The 17,126-nt window shown below is 37.6% G+C and overlaps 1 protein-coding gene across 2 annotated transcripts; it reads right to left on the reverse strand.

Moving 5' to 3' along the window:
- Positions 1 to 3,649: 3,649 nt before the first annotated feature.
- LOC117923707 (U3 snoRNP-associated protein-like EMB2271) lies at positions 3,650 to 16,767 on the reverse strand. Of its 2 annotated transcripts, XM_034842129.1 has the most exons (8): positions 16,214 to 16,767; positions 15,318 to 15,660; positions 14,543 to 14,767; positions 11,818 to 12,046; positions 11,216 to 11,394; positions 9,359 to 9,424; positions 4,072 to 4,155; positions 3,650 to 3,925 (listed from the first exon to the last, which is right to left on the reverse strand). In XM_034842129.1, exons 1-7 carry the CDS (start codon positions 16,651 to 16,653, stop codon positions 4,078 to 4,080), a joined length of 1,560 nt encoding a protein of 519 aa, XP_034698020.1. In that variant the 5' UTR covers positions 16,654 to 16,767; the 3' UTR covers positions 3,650 to 3,925; positions 4,072 to 4,077. The 2 variants fall into 2 exon arrangements, with proteins under 2 accessions (XP_034698020.1, XP_034698019.1); XM_034842128.1 differs by having other exon boundaries at positions 3,667 to 4,155.
- Between the last annotated feature and the right edge of the window lie 359 nt (positions 16,768 to 17,126).

Genomic DNA, 17,126 nt, shown 5'->3' on the forward strand with positions numbered 1-17,126 from the left:
ATGAACCTTCTATAGAATCCCACATGGCCTAAGAACTATCTCACCTCCTTTAACTGTGGTGGGTGTAGGTAGCCTTATAATTAGTTCAATATTCACTGGGTCTACCTTTAGACCCTCCCTAGAGATAATATAGCTAAGGACAACTCTTAAAATTTTAATGAAATAACACTTCTCCCAATTAAGAACTTTGCAATACGTCTCTTCAAAACCCTCTTCAAATTCAGAAGACGATCATCAAATGCCTTTACATATATTTTCAAATCATCCATGGAGACCTTCATTTTTCTTTCTACCATTTCACTGAAGATGATAAGCAAGCATCTCTAAAAGGTGGTAAAAGCATTGCATAAGCCGAAAGGCATCCTCTTGTAGGCACGGTACCAAATAGGCACATGAAGGTAGTCTTCTCTTGATCCAATATTCAATGACCATCCAGAAGCAACCTAAATAGCCATCAAGGAAATAGTAATAGTCATGGCGAAGTACCCTCTCTAAGACTTGGTTTAGAAATGGCTATGGGAAATGGTCTCTCTTGGTAATTGATTTTGACCTCTTATAGTTAATGTAGACTCACATCGTGTTGTCAATCTCCTAGGAATAAGCTTTCTTTGATCATTCTTCATCATTGTGATCCCACACTTCTTTGGCATAACTTGGGTAGAACTCACGTAATTGCCGTTAGAAATAGGATAAGATGATTCCTACATCCAAGACCTTTAACACTTCAGCTTTGACTACATCCTGCATCAGTGGATCTAACCTCCTCTATAACTACCTAATTGGCTTAGCATCCTTCCTTAAATATATGTGATGCATGCATATGAGTAGGCCAATCCCCATTAGATCAAAGATGAACCAACCTATAACTGCATTGTGTTCCTTAGGCACCTTTCAAGAGTAGCTTGTGCTCTTGATCTTCAGTTCACAAGGATAAAATCACAATTGGATTATTCTCATTTTCATCCAAATAAACACATTTCAATCCATGAGGTAGGGGCTTCAATTCTGTCTTCTTGTTTTGATTTTTCTTTTCCTCGTCTTCTTTTTCTTCTTTAATACTATTCATTCCTTGAATCCTTCCATGTTCTTTCCAAATATTTATATTTTCTTGGTTCTGCTTTTCAACTAATCATCTAACTCTTCCCCATCAAATGATCACTATGTTCTTACATTAGAGCCTTAATCAAATAAGATTTCTCCCTCTCTAAGTCCTCGAGGTCTACTAGTTAGTTACAATTAAAGGTTAAAAACAATCATTTAAATGTTACGTTACCAAAAGGTAACTGCATTTTGTCATTTCACTAGTTGATCAAGCATTTGATGTAGCTAGAAAAGCTCTTCCATGTATGATAGGCATTGAACTCACTTCTTTCCCAACATGCTCTATATCTAACACCACAAATTCACTGAGGTAGTAGAACTTATCAAACGATACCAATACTACAAAGACAAGCTAATTCAAACCTAATTGTACACCCAAGAGGGCATGAGGAGTAGATTAGTTGTCGGTCTCTTTTTCAAAAATTGATAAAGAATAATTAATTAGTAAAGAAAATGATAAACCGAGACAAATGTAAAGAGAATTGCATGAAAAATGTGAACTCTTATTATAGTGGTTCAACAAGTTGTTTATGTCCACTCTCTTTAAGCTCCTAATTGAGTAAGGGTTTCACTAAACTTCTAAACTTCAACCCTAAGTTCACGAGGAAAGGTCCCATTCAGACACACAAAGACAAAATGACAACTGGGGCACGTTGCTAAGGATGGCTTTGACTATAGAATAGATGAGCAGTACATATGCCATGATCAGACTATAAAAGCGAATGAATGTAGGGAGCGGGTGTACATGTTTTATGAATACACTTGGATTCCAAGGTTTCAAACCTTCACAAATACCTCAAGTGATCTACCTTACTTGAAAAACTAAGATAGGTAAGACAAACACTCTCAATGTTAATGAAATAAGGTAGGCTCATAATACAAAGTAAACTAAGATTGATTTGAATGTGCACTAGAAGAATTTGCAAGTTAAGAAGTAAATGCACTTAAAACAACTTTGAATAAGAGAAATAAGTTGGTAAGCAATTGAAATCTCTAGGTCTCTTATTCATAAATGCTCTTAAAAGCCTCAATACATAGATAAAGAACTTAGAAATCTTAAAGCCTATAATCTGGGCTTGACTAGCTCTCTAGTTGTTATGCTTTAAATGAACTTGCGGGTGACCGTTAAGGTTCTAAACCTCTACCAATTCAGCAAGTAACCTAATCACTCTAGTTAAAACATGCTACTAGAAGTTTGGGGTACATTTTGTGCACCCTGATCAATCGAGCCCAACTAGCTCAATCAATTCCTCCCCGACATGATCAGTTGCACTAAAATTGTTGAAAAAAAGTTTAATCTCAAGGAAATCATCCTTAACACCATAGGAACTCTCTAAAGCATATTTTTCAATAAAATAGGTTATAAAAAATTATAACATTTTTTTATTTATAAGATATATTTACTTTTAAAGTAATTAAATAAATTAAATGAGGGATGAGGTGAGCATGGGAAATTCTCATACCTTCCTTGCCTTGTCCCATTTAATATTTTTATTAAGATGAGAATGAGAATTACTTTATATAAATAGGACGAGATCGAGATGGAAGCAACATGTCCTAAATTCGTCTCATTATCATCCCTAGTTACAATATGAGAACGTCATACCAGAACTTCTTTTCATATAACGAAAAGTTAAAGATGATATTCAAGTTGACATCAATTTCAAGAAAACACAAGCAACACTAAACACATATTTTACAAAGACCTCTCCGATAAATCATATGGATCTGGTTGCAAATTAAAAAATTATTAATTTATATAGTAAGTGGATGTTATATTTATCTACACAAATTTTTCTATAATGTAATATCTTATAAATTCATCGAATGATTAATTTAGCATGTTTGACCCTAAGTTGAAACTAGCAAAAAAAAACCATTATTTCATCAAGATTATTGATTTATCAATATTCTATGATATATTAGATCTTATTACCCTATACTTTGATCCATAACACTATACTTTGATTTCATTTATTTATACATTAATCTCACTCATGTGTACCCTTATCTTATTTATATGTACCCTATTTCCCATAAATTTGTACCTTTGTTCAAAGGTCAAATTTTACCATATATTTCCAACAACCTATATTCAAAGTTTGGAACCAATTTGATACTTATAGCATTTTCCTAATAATAATCTCCTAAAACAAAACGTGTCTCAACACCCTCTAAATAAATAGATCCTTATATATTACCATAAGATTTAAGTTATGCTTGATGCCCAGAAGGTACTAAAATGAAAAAAAAATACTAAGAAAAATTATTGTCACATTTAATTACAATATGAAAAATACCAAAAAAAATAAAAATAATTAAAATTAATCAAAGGCTTATACATTTTCAAATTATTTAACATTTATATAAAAAAAAAGTTAGTAAGTGAGATAAGTTTAAAATAACATATAAAAATAATAAAATTAATAAAATAATTTATTAACCTCATTATTTTTATTTTATTTCACATTTTTCTTTCCTCCTACTTTTTCCATCTATTTTTCTCCTTTCCATTTTCCCTCAAATTTTCTCCGAACCAAACATGCCATTAAAGTTAAAGCTACCTTTGAAGTACAACTTTCAATAGTTCGCTTTGAATCATATGAAACAACAAAATTCTTCCCAAATTTCATCACTACATGAAGCCCAATATTAAAATAGGCCTCTCCAGTCAATAGGTTACAACCAATTAACTTCCAAACTAGTGAAAAGAGCCCTGTAGGAAGATCAACTATTTAAAACACCCAACCAAAATAACTTCTTTTTCATCAAATATGTGGAGGGCTCTCTCATCTTCACATAATATTCCCTTTTTCCCCTTCCCCTGGGAATGAAAATAATAGTACAAAAATCAATATGCTTAGTAAACTTAAATAAATTTATAGGCTATTGAAAAACAAATGAATGTGTTTCCATGAAATTTCTCAACTCATGACTAGTCAAAATTGAAGAGCTACAAAAACCATGTACTTCATCTCATGAGAGTTTAAGGGATTGCACTGCAACTCCATTCCGAGCTGCTGGAAGACGTCCCCACCTTCCTAGCCGAGGCTCCTGTTGCATTGCACCAAAATGAAAAAAATATTATTGCACCAGAATTTAAAAATATCATTGCACTAAAATGAACCAACACAATCCCAGGCTCCAAATGGCAAGAAATATAGCACGATCAAAAAATGAATATCTCATCCTGCAGTAATTCATCACCCCCAACCCCCTACACATATTCGTCCACCCCACTAGAAGGTCAACAATAACAATAATAAATGATAACAATATAATTTACAATAACAAAGTAGAACAAAATAAACAGCACATGACCATGACATTCATGGGTCATCACACAGGCGAGATTGCATAGAGGTTTGTTGTTCAGCTGGGCTGCTGCACCAATGACAGATTAAACAAAAAAAACCCTTGATTGATCTTTGTTGTAGACAATCAATAACTGGCCTTAGCTACCATATTATAGAAGACCATAGAAAAGAGGCAAAGAGCTATTGGCAGCGGAGCATTACCATCATGCAATGTATTAAAAATTGGACTGAAGATTTGACTGGGAAAGTAGGCTAAAATCCACTGTTCAATTGTTCAACCCAGGTGGAAGGCCCATAGAGGTTAAAAACACATGTTGAAGACAGAATTTTAGAAAATTGGATAAAAACTCTAAATGATCAATTAAAAAAAAAAAATCTAAACAATATTTAGTCTTATCTAAAAGCAAAATGCTATAGCATAAGCTAGGTTCAGAAAACCATACAACGCTTGGCTTGGCTCAGTTACCAATAAATATTTAGCTAAAAAGCCTAATATGCATATAACTAAACAGACTTTCATATCTCAATTGATGGGGGTTATAAAAATTCTTCATTGCCATACAGTGCTATCACCAGTAGCATCCTTGGGTAATCAAGATGCCATACTTTTTTGTACTCCTTCCTCATCCTTCTTTTGGGCCTTTTTCCTATCCATCTAGAATATTTAACTTAAATCAAACTACTCCTGACCAGTGGACTCATGTCTTCTCATTTAAATCAACCGAACTCTTCCACCCTGTCCTCAATTGGTGCCAGTCCTAACTTCTAATTGAAGCATTCATTTGTTATTAGATCATTATAGTGTATTGCTGCCACTTATCCACCCCAACACCCTCATTTTGGTTGCAAGCCTTCTTTGAATGAATTCCATAATTGCATTTGTTCAGCAACTAATTTGATAATCTACTCTATAAGTTCAAAGTCAAGTGAGCATAAGATAAACCCAAGTGGTTCAGTTGAAGGCCACATTGACTTGAAGAAGACAATTTTATGCACATCGACCATGTAGGTCTTGGCACTACAATTAGGGGCTTAAGACTTTCCACTGCAATGCTTTGACTAAAGCAATTAGTCAAGTTTGAATCTCAACACAAGATTTTCTGCCAGATACATGTGTATTTTATTTTATTTTTTTATTTATTTATTTATTTATTTATTTTTATTTTTATTTTTTTTTTGATAAGTAAGCACAATTTGTATTAAAGGGCAAACCGCCATAAAGCATACAAGGAGTATACAAACGCAGCCACACCCCCAAAAAACAACAAAAACAAGCAGCCCCAAACGGCCCTTAACAAGCCGCTAGCCACTCCAAAAAGGTTAAAAGCGAAGAGGACTCCTCTCCCATGTACAATCTAGCCCAACTCCACAAATTACAAACAAAATAATTTTTGAGTTTCTGTATGTCTAACGAGCCCCCCCTAAAGGCTAACCTATTTCTCTCCTTCCAAACCGTCCAAAAAATACACACCGGTATGGAATTCCAGATTTTTTTCCTCTTTTTCCCCACAAAGGAGCCCCTCCAACTAAATAAAAACTGTAAGACCGTCTCTAGGAACACCCAATGAACACCAAATAAGGCAAGAATGATATCCCAAAGAACCCTAGCCACTATACAATGTAAAAGAATGTGATTTACACTTTCCTCTTCACAACCGCACAAAAAACAGCAATTAGGAAGCTGCCACCCTCGTCTTTGGAGCCTATCCAAAGTAAGGATCTTCCCCCATGTAGCTTCCCAAGCAAAAAAGGCAGCTTTAGTAGGGACCATGTTCACCCAAATGCATTTAACCGGGAAGGCAAGGGTATTAGGAGCAGCCAGCAGCTTGTACGCGTGTCTAACTCCAAAAATACCTTTACCTCCGCCTCTCCAAACCTCCAAATCCTCTTCTTGGGAGATCTTGACGTCCCTCAACATGTTAAACAAAGCTCCTATTAAATCCAGCTCCCAATCATTTGCGTCCCTAGCAAATCTGATGTTCCAGCCCCCTTGACCAAGGCTAGAGTCCCAAACCTCGTTGATTGTTGCATTTTTATTCACCGCCAAAGTGTATAATTGGGGGAAAATTCTGGACAGCACCTCCTCACCACACCAGAGATCCGTCCAAAATTTTACCTTAGTCCCCTTGCCCACCTTAAAACTTATGTTATCCCAACACCAATTTGCCTCCTTCAATATCTCCTTCCAAACCCCGACCCCAAACGCCCCCCGAGCTTCATTTGTCCTCCACCCAAGGCCCTCTTGACCATATTTCACCCCAATCACTTTCTTCCACAGCATATCCTCATCAAAGGCAAACCTCCAAATCCATTTACTCAACAAGGCTCTATTAAAGAGATCAATCTTCCGTAAACCAAGCCCTCCATTCTCCTTTTGGGTACACACCACCTCCCAATTAATAAGATGTACTTTCCTTTCCATTCGCCCCCCTCCCCAAAGAAAGTCTCTTTGCATTTTTTCAAGCCTTTTCACTACTACCTTGGGCATCCGGAAAAGGGACAAATGATAAATAGGAATGCTTGCCAAGGTGCTCTTGATAAGGGTGATTCTCCCACCCTTAGAGATGTATTGTCTTTTCCAAAGAGCTAATCTTCTCCTCATTCTTTCTTCTACCCCATCCCACATTGATATAGCCTTGTGATGGGCTCCAAGGGGCAGCCCCAAATAAACTGAGGGAAGAGCTCCCACTTTGCACCCAAGCTCCACTGCCATCTCCTCAATTTCTTCAACCTCTCCAATAGGGATTAACTCGCTTTTAGCTAGGTTTATTCTTAGCCCAGACGCTGCCTCAAACCAAGCCAAGATCCAGCTTAAAGCGGTTAGATACTCTTTCTTAGCTTCACAAAATATGATTGTATCATCCGCAAAGAGTAAATGGGAAACCTCCAAATCCGGCCTCCCTCTACCCCTAAGGCTGCACCCTGAGACGAACCCCCCCCAACAGCCCTTCTCAAGAGCGCACTCAACACCTCCATACCCAAGACAAAGAGATAGGGGGAAAGGGGGTCACCCTGACGCAGCCCCTTGGAGCTCGAAAAAAAACCTGCTGGAACCCCATTAACCAAGATAGAAAACTTGGCAGTGGAGATGCACCACCACATCCACTCCATCCACCGAGTCCCAAATCCCATCTTTTTTAAGACCTTCATAAGGAAATCCCAATTGATGTTGTCGTAGGCCTTTTCAATGTCCAATTTGCAGATCAGCCCCTTCTCCTTGCGCTTGTACCAGAAGTCGATCACCTCATTAGCTATAAGAGATGCATCCAAAATCTGCCGCCCCCTCACAAACGCGTTCTGATCCAAAGAGACTACCTTTCCTAAGACCTTTTTCAATCTGTTAGCCAACACCTTGGCCATGAGTTTGTACAGCCCCCCTAGCAAGCTAATTGGCCGAAAATCCCCAAGATCCTCCGCTCCCCCTTTCTTAGGAATGAGGACCAAGAAGGTGGTGTTGAGACTCTTTGCAAAAGATTTTTGCACAAAAAACTCCATAAACAGCTCCAAGATCTCCTCCTTCACAAATTCCCAACACGTTTGCCAAAAAGCCCCTGTAAACCCGTCTGGCCCAGGAGCTTTGTCTCCATTCATGTCCATCAAGGCAGAGTGAATCTCATCCACAGTGAAGGGCACCTCCAGTCCTTCAGCTTCACAGGGGTTTAGTCTTGGGAGATGCAGCCCCTCAATATCCGCCTTCCAACTTGGCACTTCAGTGAGAAGTTGCTGAAAATTTTGCACAATCCCCTCCCTTATCTCCTGCTCCTCAACCCTCCATACCCCATTGATTTTGATTCTGTCCATGGAATTGTTTCTACGATGGGCATTGGCCATCCGATGGAAGAATCCTGTGTTTTTGTCCCCTTCCTTCAACCACAACTCCCTCGACGCTTGTCTCCAGTGGGTTTCTTCCAAAAGAACCCACTTCTTGAAGGTCTCCTTAGCTTCCTTTTTCAATTCCGTTTCACTTACTGACAGGCACCTTTCACCTTCCACCCTGTCCCAGAACTCAACCTGCTGGAGAGCCAAATTCTTGTTAACTTCTAGCCTGCCAAACACCTCCCTATTCCACTCTTTGATTTTCTGCTTCATCACCTTCAGCTTAGAGGCCAATCTAAAACTGGCCTTCCCCCTCACCACAGTGCCCTGCCACCACTCCCGGAGAAGGTCCTTAAAGCCGTCTACTTTCAGCCACATGTTTTCAAACCTAAACGGCGATGGACCTCGTCTTAACCCTCCACCCTTCAGCATAATAGGAAAGTGATCAGATGTGGGCCTCGGCAATCTGCATTGAACAACCCCACAAAATTTATCCAGCCAGTCCTGGGTTACAAGATATCTATCTAATCTAGCCCACGCTTGGTTATTTCTACCCCCACTCCACGAGAACACCCCACCTTGCAACGGAGCCCCGAGCAGGACGCTCCCTCTGGGCTTTCATTTCGACTCGAGCGCCCTCGATCTTCTCCCCCGCTCCCTCAGTCGTCGAACCCCTCTTTCTCCTCCGTCGGCTTCCTTCAGACGCGAAGACCCTCGCTCTTTTCCTTCGCTTTCCTGAAATCGCAGACACCCTCGCTCGCCTCCATCGCACTCAGACTCCCTCTCTCTAGTGGTCTCGTTCCCCTTCAGTCGCAGAAGCCCTCCCTCTCCTCCGTCAGTTTCCTTCGGACGAGAGGACCCTCGCTCTTCTCCTTCGCCTTCTTTTGGTCGCAGACACCCTCGCTCGCCTCCATCGCACTCAGACTCCCTCGATCTGGCTGTCTCGCTCTCTTTCTCTCTCTCTCTCTCTCTCTCTCGCTCTCTCTCTTCCATTTTTAGATACATGTGTATTTTATAAACACTAAATTCAAAAGAAAACCAAAACAGTAAAGCATTTCTAGTTGCAAATGCAAATGTATTGGAGTTTTCCTACAGGGATGAGATTGAAAGGAATAAAACTTCACCTGCCCAACTCCAGCAACCAGGAACTGTCCAGATTTTGAAAATGCTAGGGAATTTACAAACCCAACCTGTTTTACACAAAAAAATTTATGTAAGCAATAAATCATGTTAAGGGCTCAATCCTAGCTATTCAAATTCCAGGATATTGGCATATTTCTCAAGAAATGAATGCACAGCATGTGCACTAGGACATATGATCAACAATTTCACACACTCTCTATCTACTTCTCTTTCTGACCTGATGAACAAATGTCTTCCCATAGGTCTTCATTAAACCTCACTGAATGAATGGTTACTTACAATCAATTTTCTTTTTGTAATGGTATTTGTTTTTAAGAAAGCTTTTTGGTTTGCGAAATCTTCCAAGAACATTTTTATGGTAGATCATCAATGTGTCAGGTTACCCTGCTTGTTTCAGGATTCAATAAAATTTTTAGATATTCCTGAGTAACCATCAAAATTTTATGTAATACATCAAACAGTGGTAAAAAAATTTATATATGATTTAATAATTTTAATATATTATTGCTACCTCTATTTAAAAGCAATTGTCACATTATTTTACCATTAATATGATATTAAATGCATCAGGTTCCATCAAACTGTAACCCACTAAACCATGTCTATCAATTCATTTTACATTTGACCATTTAAAACAATGTCAGACTCGCATGCTAGTATTACATGAATAATCACCTTAAAAACTACAATTCTTACCATCTTTCCTCCCCACAAAAACACCTGAACATAAAGAAGGATCCAAGGACACCAAAGATATCGTGCAAAACAGGCCACTCAAGGCCTATTTTCCAGAACATTTGAAACCAACAAGACATGAAACTCAACTGAATATGTAAACAGTTAAATAGACAAATACGATCTAAGGAGAATATCGTTTCAAATTTTCAATCACAACGAAAATTAACTCTCATTTTGATCATGACTTCTTTTAGGCACTTTTTAGCTGGTTATATATATATAAATACACACACATACTAGGATATTATTTCTAATAGGATATTATATCTTAGAATAGTTGCATCCCAATATTTCGTACTAAAAACATCTCAAATCCGTCTCATGTTTAACATTATTTGGAGATCTATCCACAATTTATTTTTAATACATAATTTTATAAATAAAAAATATTATATTAAGTGGTTAATTATATATACATATATTAAATTATATTATATAATAAATAAATAACAAGCATTTCTTATATATTAGTTATTATAATAAATACATTATATAGTAACATTATTTTAAGTGTATTATACATCTAATGTTTTTTATTTCTCTTATTTATTTATTTTTTGGTTTCAAAAAATAATTAACATGAAAAAAATAGAAAAAAAAAAAGGGAGAGAAACAAGATCCATGGAATATTTGTATATGTCATCCATCTCTCCCATAAAATTATTGAATCCCATGTATAGAGGACATAAGGAATAACCTGGATAAGTTATCCTTGCTTAAAACAAACATGGAATAGGATAAATGATGAGATAACTTATACAATCCCAACCAAATATAGAATAAGATATTTTATCCAACCACTTATGTTATACCATGTCATACCCAATGAATCAAACATGGTCTTACTATCAAATGAAGAAAAGCAGCAGTTGGATTTACAAATACTTTCAGGAATATGATTGACTATGAATACATTCAAAATTTTCAAATCTTAGTTTCGATGTTGGAAAAGATCACCTAGTCAAAAAATGTGGGAGCAGCTCTCATCATAAAGGCTATATTCAATCATTTATAAACATCACCAAGGCCCCACAACTAAATTCATAGTTAACTGTAATCAGAAATGTTACTGAGATTTACTGCTTGCTGCTTTTGCTTACCAGTGGAAGATTAAATAAGGGTCGAATGTCTTTGGTCTCACTTCCAATAGCCCATAATCGAACAGAACCATTAGCAGCTCCAGATGCAGCAAGATCACTGCTTCTACATACAGTTACAGAACTAACCCAGGAATATGCTGTTGAACAATTATAGTCTTCATGATTGTGGTTACCATTTTCTGCAGGATGAAAATTGGCAGCATCTCATAAGAATTGGTTAACCCAGAAAATAAAAAACAAGATAGAAATAAATGCATTGCATTTATAGCTTTTTTGAGTGTATAGAAGTGTGTTTATGGAAGAAGAATGACTTAGATTTACGATCACATCCAAGGCTTGTTTAGCATCCCCATCAGGGTAAAACAATTTTACGTGATAATTCTTTTACAGGATATGACAACCTTAACTACAACCACAAAGTAATTGGTGAAAAATGAAGATTGACAAAAGAATTTTAATGCTGGCAGTGAAATATAGAGCAAATAACAATCCTAGGCTTTTAAATTTCATGTTTGCCTAGTAAGAGAAAATGGGCAACAGAGGACATGGTTAAGAAAGCATACTTTCTCAGCAATATAACACAAAGGAGGGAACACAGTTACCTATATAACCATTGGGAATTTTTCCAACATCACTTTGTTCAGGTTGCCGGAGAGTAGCTGACAAAGCATGAGCATTTTTAACAATGTAAACAGGCTTCTTTCGTAGCATGCCCCAAAGCTCAATACTTCCATCGTCTGAGCCGGATAAGAATTCATCATTATTAATAAAACAGCAACACTCCAGAGATGATGCAGGTGCACGAAATACTAACCGTGATTCCTCAGGGACCTATTTTACATAATAGGGAAGACATCAGGGGCAAATGAACAAAATATTAGAAAAATCAAGCTCAAGTTACAAAGACATTCTTTCAAACTTCAGAAAATCATACAGCAGAAACAAAAAAATTTTTTGATAAGAAAAAAAAAAAAAAATTGTTTCTGCTGTATGATTCAGAAAATGCTGTCAACGAAAACAAAAAGGGAGAGCTATGTGAGGATCCACATCACATTGACTTGAGAATATGTAATCCACTAATTATGGAGATCAGAATTCCGGGTTAAACATCGCACTCGCCTCACTTACAACCCAATCAATCAATAAAATCAAATAAAGACCATGTGCTAGACCCTAAATGTACTCTAACCCACTCCAAAAACATGTGCATGAAGGAACATAAAATAGCATGGTTCATCAAATCTGAATCTTCAAAGGCTCTTCGATTTCTCTCCTTTCATAGGGTCCAAAATAAGTATAACAGAGCTGCTCTCCACGCCTTCTTTCTTTTCTTCCCAACAAAGGATCCCTGTCAGCTAAGGAGGACATCCTTAATTATGAAAGACATTACCCATTGAACATCGAAAAGAGCAAAGATAAGGTGCCACAACAAGGTCACCTTTGGACAGTGGAGTAGGATATGGTTAGCTAACTCCTCTTCACCTTTATACAAAAAGCATTTGCTTGGAAGACGCCAACCCCTCCTTTATAGCTGATCTAAAGTTAGAATTTTTTCCAAACTACTTCCCAAGCAAAAAAGTTGGCTCTCATTGAGACCAAAGGGTTCCACACAATACCTACAGGGAAGCCTTTCAGAAAGAGCCCTAATAGGGCAGAGTTAAAGGAATTCACTATAATGGTGCCTCCCTTTGTTAATCGCCAAGCCATGACATCCTCAACACCTCTTCTAATCACTTGCCCTTGCAACCTTCTAAGCAGCTCTTCCACCTCTCCCAATTCCCAATCATTTATCTGTCTTGTGATCATTGGATTCCAATAGTCCACTTCCTCAACCTATTCCCACATCTGGTCTACCCAAGCTTCTTTATCAGTGGCTATTGAAAACAACTCTAAAAAAGCTACAGCCAAGGGTTCCTCCCCACATCACCTATCCTTCCAAAACCTCACCCTCCTACCATTTCTCACCCTAAAACCAACCTTATTATTGAACCCCTTCCACCCACTCCAAATCGCCTTCCAGAGGCCCACCCCATAGCCTCGAAGTTCTAGAACACTATCTCCCCTCTTCCAAAACCTCATCCTCCTACAATTTCCCATCCAAGAACACCAATTTTCAATATGAAAAACAACCAAATAAGTCCCAAGAAGTGTTTAATCATCCTTATTCATTGTTTTGGCACTATAGAGAATCTCTTATTGGTGTTTCAGAAGCAATATCTCAAATGTTACTACAGTTGCCTAATTATCCATTTAAAAACTAGAATGACTTTGTAGTGGTCTTGATGACCATGCAAGTTCATCAAGGAAAAATACATAAATAAGAGTGAGGATTTGATTCCTGACAAGATGCACAACTTTCCTAAGATAGTTGATTGACTAAGGATGACAATGGGAAGGCATTGTGCATGACTATCTAGCAACAAAGCTATTTTATAGTTGATAATTCCTTTTTTTTTTTTTACTTGGTATTTGTTTACCAATGTTATAAAATTTAGCGTCATGCCACAACTTTATCTTGGTTGTTGTAAGGACATCATTGTTCATTTTTGTTGTTAGACTTGTTATCACAGTAGGACAGTCCTGACTAGCCATTAAGTACTTTAGACATTATTGTTCTTTTTTTATTAGACTATCCTATTTTAATTTAAGAAAAGGAGGGGGAGGGGGGGTTGGTGTGGTGTGGCTGGGGTGGTGTTTTTATTAACAGACAGGCAGAAATGCCACCACCCAGATGGGCATTGTCTTCTCAGGTAAATGTGCTCAGCAGCTACACTTGCCGAAAAGCACTTCCCAAATCAAACATGCTTCAGAAAATCCAGTTACCAGACACCATTATCAGATATTTTACTGCACTTCTTTCACACTAGAAAAGCACTTCACTAAAAGCTATGGCATGGCAAATTGAGCCCTCCAATAATCCTAACTCCCATGCTAAAGTAAGTCTACCATCTATTTACCAAGGTGACATATGACAACCTAAATTTAGTATTTTGGATTCAACTCAATAAAAAGTCGTCTGAATAAGATAATGCATGAGCAATAAGACCGCCGTCTGTTAATTACATGCATCCCCACCCAAGCCAACTCCCACACAAACGTGTGAACACTTAAGATGTTTGTCATTCATAGGAAGAATAAAATAGATTAGCAGTGCTTTTTTTTCACCTATGGTTTAACTTCTGTGGAAACAGATCAGGATGTGAGCAAATGCAAAAATAGATCCTGGTCTGTGAAGTTTTCTTGCTTCATGAAAGCAGGAGATGACCTCTCTACCTGGTTATAATAGTTTTTATGCACAATCTTCAAATTGAATTAAGTGCTGCTTACCTTCCACAACTGCATGCTCCGATCACGTCCAACAGTTAACACCCGTTCTTTTCGTAGGCAATCAATTGATAATACTTCACTCTGATGTCCAAATAATGAGGTTATGTAAGCTCTGTCTTCTGCACTCCATATTTTGATGGTTCGATCAAATGAACCAGAAAAAAGCTCAGAAGTTCCTTGTCTAAAAGTTAAACAAGACACAGGTCCCCTGTGACCTGGAAAGGCCTGAACATCACAATCATGCAAGAAAAGCAAATAAGAATATAGACATAGTAAAAATTCAAGTTACAGAGTACAGACATGATAAAGGCCTCAAGTAGAGTATATAAAGGTTCCAATGTCCTGTCAATTGTTCAAAAATGTTCACTATTTCAGTATTTGTTCTAGAAAATTGTTTATGTAAAAAGCAACTCAAGGAAGAGAACAATTGCCAATCTAAGCATTAATTCAAATGGTCATAGAACTGTGCATATTGACCCCTATACAAGCTTATTGACCGGAGAATATAACCAAGCAACCTGATAAATACACACTTTCTTTTAGATGTCCAATAATTAAAGAGTGGAATTGTTAAGTGGCACATTTCCCTGATGGTGCAAAACAAGCAAAAACATCCATCAGTAAAATGTCCTACCTGAGAGGTCACTTGCTTTCCTTTATCTTTAACAATTGTACTTGTGTTAAAACTAATATTAATATAAGGAAAATTTCAAATTTTTACTTCAAAGATGACCTTTTTAAATATTGTCCAACACAAGTCAATAAATTGGATTACCCGAAGATGCTCCCTTGTACGGGTATCCCATAAATGAACATGACGATCAAAACCTCCACTTGCCAAATATCGACCATCAGAGCTAACAGCCAATCCCAAAACATGTTTACTATGCTTCATAGCACGACCTTGTGGATCCTTGGCCCCATGGGACTTCAATACTTCCTCAGTAGGCCACATGTATTTTTCACCTTTCCCACTGTCAACATCCCATTGAACAATTGTCCCATCCTTGGAAGCTGAAAAACCCTTCAAGTCATCCTCGGACAGTGCTACGGCAGTAACAGACTGCCGGTGCTTCACTAAAACCCGAAATTCATCGACAGTCTCTGGCTTTTGAACCCTAAAAGCGTGCAGCAAGCAACATAAATCATCCAATTAGAAGGGGCAAAAAAAAGGAACTTCCATTCATTATCACAAAAATTTGTAGGGGTGCTTAAATAGGGCCCCTATAGAAGAACAAATATTGCTTCGAAAACATGCTATTCCATAATCTATATTCATATTTCGGATCTTTTCTTATAGCAGCACTAATGCATTGACAAATTATAACATAAAGTGGCAGTTCGTTTCTTGCTTTTAAGAGCCTAAATCACCAAAACTTTTTCTTCCAAAAAGTAATAAATATACTTCAGAATTGCCAACCAAATCATACCTAATAACTTTTAATCCCTACAATCCCCCCTGAAGCACAAAACTGAAACTTCTTTACACAGAGAGACTTGCTACCATCAATTTATACTCAAAAATCAAATCATGTGCTAAACCAATCAAAACCTAGTTTACAATAATCCAATCCAAATGACAAGTAAAAAACCTTTGATCCTCAACGAAAAATAGAAAGCCGAGTTTTCATCAAATGTCGACCAAAATGGGCAAAAATCAAATGCATATACCTAGAAGCAATCAATCTCCGAACTCGCCCGCTCTCCTCTAGCTGCTCTTGCTGCAGAATCTGCGCAACCAGCGAGTCTCTCTGGCCTTCTCTCTCCTCAGCACGCTCGCTCTCTTCCTCATCCTCCCTCTCTCTGCTTACAATCCCCCGAATCTTTTCCACATACGCCTTCGCCACTCGCAACCTCTTCTCATCAGCTGTCTCCGCCGCGAACTCATCCTCCTCCTGCCGTTCCTCTCGGCCGTCGGCGTCTGAACCAGTTCCTTCTTCATCGTCTTCTTCTTCGCTCTCAATGATATCATCCTCGGCGTCTTCATCTTTGGCTTTTCGCCTCCGCTTCGACTCGTGCCTGAAGAAGGAGTCCTCATCGATTGAAAATCTCTTCCCTTTTCTGGTTCCCTTGGAAACTGAAACTTTCTTCTTCGAAGTTTTGACCTTCATGATCAGTGGTTAGAAATTTGAACAGTTGCTGTATCAGCAGAGAGAAGTTTTGGTGGGGTAAATGTATTAGGGTTTTAGAATAGGGTTTTAGAGAGCTGGCAAAACAGGGGGAAAACCGAGTGTGAAGAGAGACTGTGCGGCGTTAGACACTCGGGTCATGGACCCAACAAGTTGGGCCGGATCTGGACCTGTCTGACCATATGCAAAATCAAAAATTTTGTTACCCAAAAACAAAACAAGAGAAGAAAAGAGAGTGAAGTTTTTCTTTTTCATTTTTTCATTTTTTTTAAATTTTATATATTTGTTCCTAAAAATGGAGAAAAAAACAAAAGAAAAACGGCTATTTTCTTGCATTTGAAAATGATTTTCTTATAAAAATTAAGGTTCGATAAAATTTTAAAAATTACTTTGTATTATAAATCCAAATAGAAAAGAATATAATTATGGTAGTAAATAAGAGTCAAAGGAGTTCT

This window comes from Vitis riparia, chromosome 10, assembly GCF_004353265.1.
Source record: "Vitis riparia cultivar Riparia Gloire de Montpellier isolate 1030 chromosome 10, EGFV_Vit.rip_1.0, whole genome shotgun sequence".
Lineage (NCBI taxonomy): Eukaryota > Viridiplantae > Streptophyta > Magnoliopsida > Vitales > Vitaceae > Vitis > Vitis riparia.